The sequence below is a fragment of the Bubalus bubalis genome, chromosome 5 (assembly GCF_019923935.1).
Source record: "Bubalus bubalis isolate 160015118507 breed Murrah chromosome 5, NDDB_SH_1, whole genome shotgun sequence".
In the NCBI taxonomy this organism is placed as follows: Eukaryota; Metazoa; Chordata; class Mammalia; order Artiodactyla; family Bovidae; genus Bubalus; species Bubalus bubalis.
This window is the reverse complement of record NC_059161.1, coordinates 107,815,195-107,823,225: the sequence shown is the minus strand read 5'-3', so window position 1 is coordinate 107,823,225 and position 8,031 is coordinate 107,815,195. Positions and strand designations below refer to the sequence as shown.

The following is an 8,031-nucleotide window of genomic DNA, read 5'->3' as shown; positions in this document are numbered from 1 at the left end:
TATTCCCTTCTCCAGGGGATCTTCCCAACCAAGGGATTGAACCCGGGTCTCCCACATTGCAAATGGATTCTTTACCAGCTAAGCCACAAGGGAAGCCCTAAATAAGCACAGTGACAATATACATCCTTGCCGTACTCCTTTCCTGATTTGTAACCAGTCTGTTGTTCCATGTCCAGTTCTAACTGTTGCTTCTTGCCCTGCATACAGATTTCTCAGGAAGCAGGTCAGGTGGCCTGGTATTCCCATCTCTTTAAGAATTTTCCAGTTTGTTGTGATCCACAGAGTCAAAGGCTTTGGCATAGTCAATAAAGTAAAAGCAGATTTTTTTGGAACTCTTGCTATTTCGATGATCCAACGGATGTTGGCAATTTGATCTCTTTGACTTTTCTAAGTTCAGCTTGAACTGTAAATTCAGCTTGAACATCTGGTAAGTTCATGGTTCTCATACCATTGAAGCCTCAGATGAATAAGGCCACACACTATCCAAAGAGCATGATCTTAATGAGTAAGATGGTTTATTTGGGAAAAGACTGAAGACAATTGAGCATCTAAAATATCATGTGAATTCATAGTTACAAGACAAATGTCCAGAAGCAGAAAAGCAATATTTCAAGTGGCAGAAAAGAGAAATTTCAAACACAAACCAACATGAAATAGCTATTATTTGTAAATTATGGGGCAAAACAGCCTTAATCATACCACAGTGATAAAAATTAGCATATCAGCAGTTGCTCTGTAAGTAGCTATAGCATTGCAGTAAGATGTCAAGGTTGTTGAGGTTGCTTTTATGAAAATTTTTTTCTATCAAATATAGTAATTTAAGTCTCTAATATGAGACTATAGTAAGTCTCCTTTTTTCTTGTTTTGATTAGGTAGGTTAGATATATTTTGATTATTTTTATGATACTAGATGAAATAAAAGTAAAAATAGTATTAAAGAGATCTAGAGGAAAGCAACACAGTCTTATAGGGAACTGAAGTTGCTTGATATGTAGAAGAAAATTCCTAGGGAAACCTTAGTTCATGCATATTCAGTCATGTCTGACTCTTTGCGCACACCATGGACTGTATCTAACCAGGCTCTTCTGTCCATGGGATTTTTTCAGACAAGAATAGTGGAGTGGGTTGCCATTTCTGCCTTCAGGGAATCTTCCCAGCCCGGCATCCTACACTTGTCTCATGCATTGGTAAATGGGTTCTTTACTACTAGCACTGCCTCCCACAATTACATGGGGCCAAAGAATCATCTTGAGAAAAATCATAGGTCTTGGAAACAAACGAGCTAGGCTTTACCACTTGTTATATTTAGGACTATGGGCAAATAATCAAACTAAATTCGACTAGGGTTTACTCTGATATAGGCTGTGAATATAAATAAAATTATCCATTTCAAGTGCTGGAAATAGTGCATAATATTTAATAAAATTTTGATAACATAGTTACTAGGATTGTTTTCAAAATCTTCATTCCTTCCTCTATGTTGTTCTTGTTCTCGGCATTATCATGGCAAATAAAACTAAGACTCCTTTAACCCTCAAGTGTTTTTAGAATATTATTCATAATCACAGTTTCTGATTTTATATATAATGACTTTAATATATGTTGAAGAAGAGGCCTGAGGTAGAATTTTGGATTTTTTTTTATATGTCACTAAGTTTCCCAAATCAATAAACTCAATACATATTATACCTCAGGGAGCAAAAGGACTTCTGCGTCATCATGATAGTGATTCTATTCATACACGTTTTTCAATCTCCAGAATTTTTTCAGGGCAAGTTTGACATCCTTGTTACGCAGACTGTAAATCAGAGGATTCAGCATGGGTACAATGCAGGTATAAAACACAGAGGACACTTTTCCTTGATCCATGGAGCTCACAGATGATGGCTGTAGGTATGTAAATGTCGCAGATCCAGAAAAAACAGCAACAGCTGAAATGTGAGAACTACATGTGCTGAAGGCTTTGGACCTGCCCTCAATAGAGTGGATTTGGAGGATGCTGGAGAGAATGAAGATGTAGGAAGCAAGGATGGTTAAGGAAGGTGTCACAATGTTAAATGCACTCAAGACTAGAACCAATACTTTGTTGATGTAGGTGCTAGAACAGGATAGCTCCAAGAGTGGGAAAAGATCACAGAAATAATGGTTAACCATCTTGTTCTTGCAGAAAAAGATTCTCAACATAAAACCTGTATGGATTGTAGACCCGATGAAGCCCAAAATATAAACTCCCACTGTGAGACGGAAGCAGATGTGGTAAGACATGATGACATTGTAAAGCAAGGGGTTACAGATGGCAACATAGCGGTCAAATGCCATTACAGCCAACATGTAACCCTCTGCAATGATAAAAATGATGAAGAAATAGAGCTGAGTCATGCATTCAGTGTAGGAGATAATATTTTTCTCTGTCACAAAACTCACCAGCATTTTGGGGGTTATGACAGTGGAATGACAGAAGTCAATAAAGGACAGGTTGATGAGGAAGTAATACATTGGGGTGTGCAGGTGAGAACTGAGCCCAATCAGTGTGATCATGCCCAAGTTCCCCACCACTGTGACCACATAGATTCCTAGGAAGAGGAAGAAAAAGAGCAGCTGGAGTTGTGGCTGTTCTGTGAGCCCAGCAAGGATGAACTCAGTCACTAAGGAGTGATTTCCAGGGTCCATTATCTTCTCAGTCCGTTCTAAGTTTATAAAAGAAAATCACCATACTTTAGTGTGGGTATGTTCATGCATGTGTATGCACATGTGTATGTGTGTATGTGTTATAGGGGAGAGTAATTCTATGGAGATCACTATTTGATCCCTTCTCAGAAGAGATTCACAATCTCTTCTGGGATTTCTCAAGTTTCTCTTGTTTCTCTGAGACAAAAATAAAATGATCCTGGTTGAATCAGAGAAGGAAATATAAACTCTACAAACTTTATAATTCAAGCACTTCATAACTTTATCAGAGGCAACCCCAATTTCTGAATTTTGAAAATCATCAGAATGGGCTTCTGTGGTAGCTCAAGTGAGTCTGCCTGCAATGCATGAGATGTGTGTTCAATTCCTGGGTTGGGATGATCTCCTGGAGAAGGGAATGGCAAGCACTCCAGTATTCTGGTCTGTAGAATCCCATGGACTGAGGAGCCTGGCAGCTACAGCCTGTGGGATCACAAAGAGTCGGACACAACTGAGTGACTAAGCACTAAGCACACACTTCCATTTCTGAGTACTTTTTCTTTCCTTCCATATTCTATATGTGTATATTAACATATGCATGTCAAATGGCATAATATTCATTTCACTCACAATAAGTAATAGGAGTACATGTCTTCTGTAGTTAATACAGAAGATTCATAAATCTTTGAAAAGTAACTTTATTACTTTTAACTGTATTAGTCTCAGCTGCTTTCCTAACTAGAATCCCACTTCAAAATATCTGAAGCACTGGAAGACTACCAGTATCATTCCACCTGAGGGCTGCTGTTTAATATGGCAGCTTCCTTCTCCCCAGACCATGACTCCAGAGAGCAGAAACATAACTTATTGACAGACATCATGCTTGTATCTCAATAGCTTTTCCAACTCCAGAACTCATCTTCCCTTGTTCTAATTTAGATAATCTTGTGCATGTGTGTGTGCAAGCTAAGTTGCTTCAATCGTGTCTTTGCAACCCTATGGACCATAGCCCACCAGGCTCCTCTATCCATGGGATTCTACAGGCAAGAATACTGGAGTGGGTTGTCATGCCTTCCTGCAGGGGATCTTCCCAACCCAGGGATCAAACCCTCTACTCTCTTATGTCTACCTGCATTAGCAAGCTGGTTATTTACCACTAGCAATATCTGGGAAGCCCTAGATAATCTCAGGAACCAGGACAGGTTCCTAAAAGTAGGGCAGGTATTCCATCACTGTGACCAGGGTGGCAATATACTCAGATTGATCAATGCAATTTGAACTTCATGGCAATGATAGAGGTGAGAAAAATACTCATATTCCAAAAATATAAGAAAGGTTTTTAAAGGCAAACAGAAGATTCTATGCTGGTCTTTGTGTGTGTGTGTGTGTGTGTGTGTGCAATCATGTATTTTGCATGTGCTCTGTATAGAATTCAAAGATGGTAGAGATGCAGGTTAGTAGAGTGCATGCAAAATACAATTAAGAATTTTAGTTTAAATGCAATTTTGGATAATATTGGTCAGTTGTGTGATTTTTTTTTAAGAGACCAATATATGTTTAGTTTACATTTGCAAAGAAGATGAGCAGATTCTAGGAAATGGAAATGTATATTCTTACTTAAAACTCAAACAGTAGTTGGATTACTATGTTCAGTCTGACATACACTACTTAATGTAACAGAAAAACTAGACAGTTTCAGAAAAATGATCTAGAAATCTGTCATTTTAGAATGTCTGAAAAAAAACTGAAGATAGTTTTGGACTGAAGCAAAAATTCATGTAGCATAGGACAGTTAACTCATGGCCCAAAATATTGCTTTACTTAAGACATATTGGTGTCATTGTATATACCATCAAGAGACTGAAGTAAAACTAACTGCTTGAAATTACAGGTGAAATATTTGGGTTCAGACTGAAATGAGTATTCCAACTCTCAGACATAACTAGGTCTTAGTCAAAGTTTTGCTTTCAGCCTGAATAACTAGTTACTTAGCAGATATATTGTTAATGACATAAGGACTTGATGGCTGGTTGGATTAAATAGTCTATTACATCTCTTCAATTTCAATGTTTAATGAATTTATAATTATTATAGGTTCTGATACTAAGATAGTAATGGATTAAAACTTCATATCAATTCCAAACTTGCCCTATGACCTTGGGTTATTTACATCTACTGTCCAGTTCTCTGAAAAGACGAAAATACTAATATCTGTTTCATGTGAAAATTAAGTGGATCTTAGTAAGAAAATATCGTTATTTTACTTTTGATATATTGTTTCTTTCCAATATATCTTTTATTTAACCAACATTCTCATTCCTTAATGATGGCCAATGTTTTAAATTTTCTTCTCCTTAGCACACCTTCTTCTTGCCTCTTTTACATTAACACATATGGTAATACATATTTGAAGATTTTTACTGAATATTAGCTTCCTAAACTATCAATATTTTCCATAGTGACCAAATATGTTCACATCAATTTCTTTGTCATTCAAAGATTTATACTGTCTGACAGCTAAAGAAATATTTTCTTATTAATGTTGGAACAGCTATCATAATTTATTTCACAAAAAAGCATAGTAGGCTCTCATTTTTAATTCATCAAAATTCCTTTAGCTTTTCTCACTTTACCCCCTTATCCTGTGAAGCCTATTTAATAGTAAAGACACTGTAATCAAGATCCTTAAAAAGTGCAAGACACAGTTAATAAGAACATTTTCTATGTGCCCAAGAATACATTTCTTATGTCACATTTAGCATGTACTTTAATCTCCATTAATTTAGTTATTTACTAGTTTTTCTTCTGTACCTGATAAGTAACTCAAAACAGTGCCTTCCATACAGAAAGTACTGATAAATATGATATTTTAATAAAATGATTGAAAATTTTGTGAAAAGTTAACATAGACTCCACAAAAGTGAATGAAGCTCTCAGACGTGCCAGAGTTGAAGTGAGTAAAAAAAGTGTGTTGAATTTCTTCAACAAGGGAAAGGTAGGTGGTAAAATATTACTTGTTTGGGAGTTGACTATTTGAGTGAGGACAGGAAGAGATAGAAAAAATAGCTACCTGTATCTGTTAGTGCACCAGGAGGGAGCTAGAAATCTAACATTTAAAAAGTTAGGACTGGGTTTAAGACACTTCCTCCTTAAAAATTCTGAATTGTGTTTTTCTCCCATACTTCTCTGAAGGCAAAAATGATTCTGATGATGCCAGTGGATAGTTATGAGTACCAACCTTGCAGGACTCTCTGGTGTTGAGGGTCATAGCCTAAAAGCTATTCACTTCTGTGATAATAATTTTGTGTCACTAGTCGATCTATGATGGCCCTCTGCAAAAGTTAGTTGATAGATGAGGATTTTATACTCTGGGTATCAATGCTAAGTGTCTGATGATGAGGAACAAACAATGATTAATTATCTCCCACTAGAATCTTACCCCACAACTGTGGCTCCTGGGAAAACAAATAATTAGAATTTCCCTCTTTCCCTATTGGCTCTCAAGTGTTGAACAGTGTCACATAGCTCTGGTTATTTTTTCTTGTTAGGTTATTTATCATAAACAAGGATGTAATAGATTTTGTTAGAGCCCACTAAATTTCATGTCAAACTAATTAAAAGTTCAAAATGTCATGAAATTATAAAGACATACACTAAAGTAATGTCTTAAAGTGGTTTTTCACAAGGGGAAAATAGAAAATTGAGGGAAACAAATTTTATATGTAAGATTTGAAATTTCTGTTTTCATATATAATACTAACTGTATTTATATATGATGCTGCTGCTGCTGCTAAGCCGCTTCAATTGTGTCCGACTCTGTGCGACCCCATAGATGGCAGCCCACGAGGCTCCGCCATCCCTGGGATTCTCCAGGCAAGAACACTGGAGTGGGTTGCCATTTTCTTCTGCAATGCATGAAAGTGAAAAGTGAAAGTGAAGTTGCTTAGTCGTGTCAGACTGGTAGCAACCCCATGGACTGCAGCCCACCAGGCTCCTCCATCCATGGGATTTTCCAGGCAAGAGTACTGGAGTGGGGTGCCAATATATGATGATACATTCCTAAAACAAAAGTACTTGGATATTTTAACTTGGGACTAACTAACAGCATCTTATAGCTATTGCCATAACCCTGTGAGAAGTTCCTAACAAATCTAAAATCGAAGCATGATGACTAATAATTTTATAATTTCCCCAATAATTATAAAAGATATGTTGAAGAACAAGATACAGATACATGTGTTCTAAAGATTATTTTAGTTTTATAATATTAAATAGTTTTATTTATTAGGAAATAAAAATAATATTTAATATCTTTATTCAAAAGACTCATGCAAATGGGGTACCTGAATTGACACACTATTCACCAATTTGGAGATCTTTTGCTTGAAGGACTAGGTATAAATAGTGCTTCAGTGAATATGCTTAAAGTCCAAGTGCTTTTGCTCATCTCCTGATCCACCATTTACTGCTGGTAAACTTGGACCAGCAACCTCACTATCTATTTAGCAGAGATATAGCACCTGAAGGGCTTCTCTGATGGCTCAGATGGTAAAGAATCTGCCTGCAATGTGGGAGACCCAGGTTCGATCCCTGGTCAGGAAGATCCCCTGGAGGAGGGCATGGGAATCCACTCCAGTATTCTTGCCTGGAGAATCCCTGTGGACAGAGGATCCTGGAAAGCTACAGGCCATAGGGTTTCAAAGAGTGAGATATGACTAAGCAACTAAGCACAGTATAGAGCACCCTGAAAAATAGTAGTAACAATAATAATAATTGTTTAGTTATAGTTGTTACAATATGCTATTAATTAGAAAGTAAGTGGTAATTACACACCTCAAAATACAAACATCAATTATAACGTTTAAAATATTCATCTCTTTTGCTTTTCTTTAAGTAAGAGGCTATAAAAAGTCATCAAATTAAGGGGTATAGAATCATATATGCAGTCTCCTATTCTGTTAGTATATAGATTATTTTATGATTACATGCCTCAAAGTAAAATTTAAAAAGAATTTCACTTGATTAAAAATAAGAAAAGAAGAAACAGAAAATGTGAAATGTCTACTTAACAGCTAAATAAAGATGAACTTAGGGGGAAAAAAAAAGATGAACTTGAAATGAATTTTACAAATAAGCATGAAGGCTAAACTATTCAACTTCTGGAGAAAAGACTAAAGAAAATAAAAAATATTGGAGTAGCTTGATAATTCTTAGAACACAGATTAACCAAATAACTTTGACAAACTCTGTTTTGTCCAACTTAAAAACTATTCTTTAAAAGACTCTAATTAAAATAAATAAATTTAAATTCAAAAAAAAAAGAAAAAGACAAAAGAAAATGTTCTAAACTATTAGCAATATAAA

At 36.0% G+C, this 8,031-nt stretch overlaps 1 protein-coding gene across 1 annotated transcript; it reads right to left on the bottom strand.

The window, feature by feature from the left end:
* Positions 1 to 1,731: 1,731 nt before the first annotated feature.
* Positions 1,732 to 2,694, bottom strand: LOC102396763. The gene has a single exon (XM_006056089.2). It carries the CDS (start codon positions 2,668 to 2,670, stop codon positions 1,732 to 1,734), a length of 939 nt encoding a protein of 312 aa, XP_006056151.2. The 5' UTR covers positions 2,671 to 2,694.
* Between the last annotated feature and the right edge of the window lie 5,337 nt (positions 2,695 to 8,031).

What these genes read in the sequence shown, in the direction of transcription:
- LOC102396763 (XM_006056089.2), bottom strand. Translation starts at nt 2,670, where the DNA reads ATGGACCCTGGAAATCACTCCTTAGTGACTGAGTTCATCCTTGCTGGG.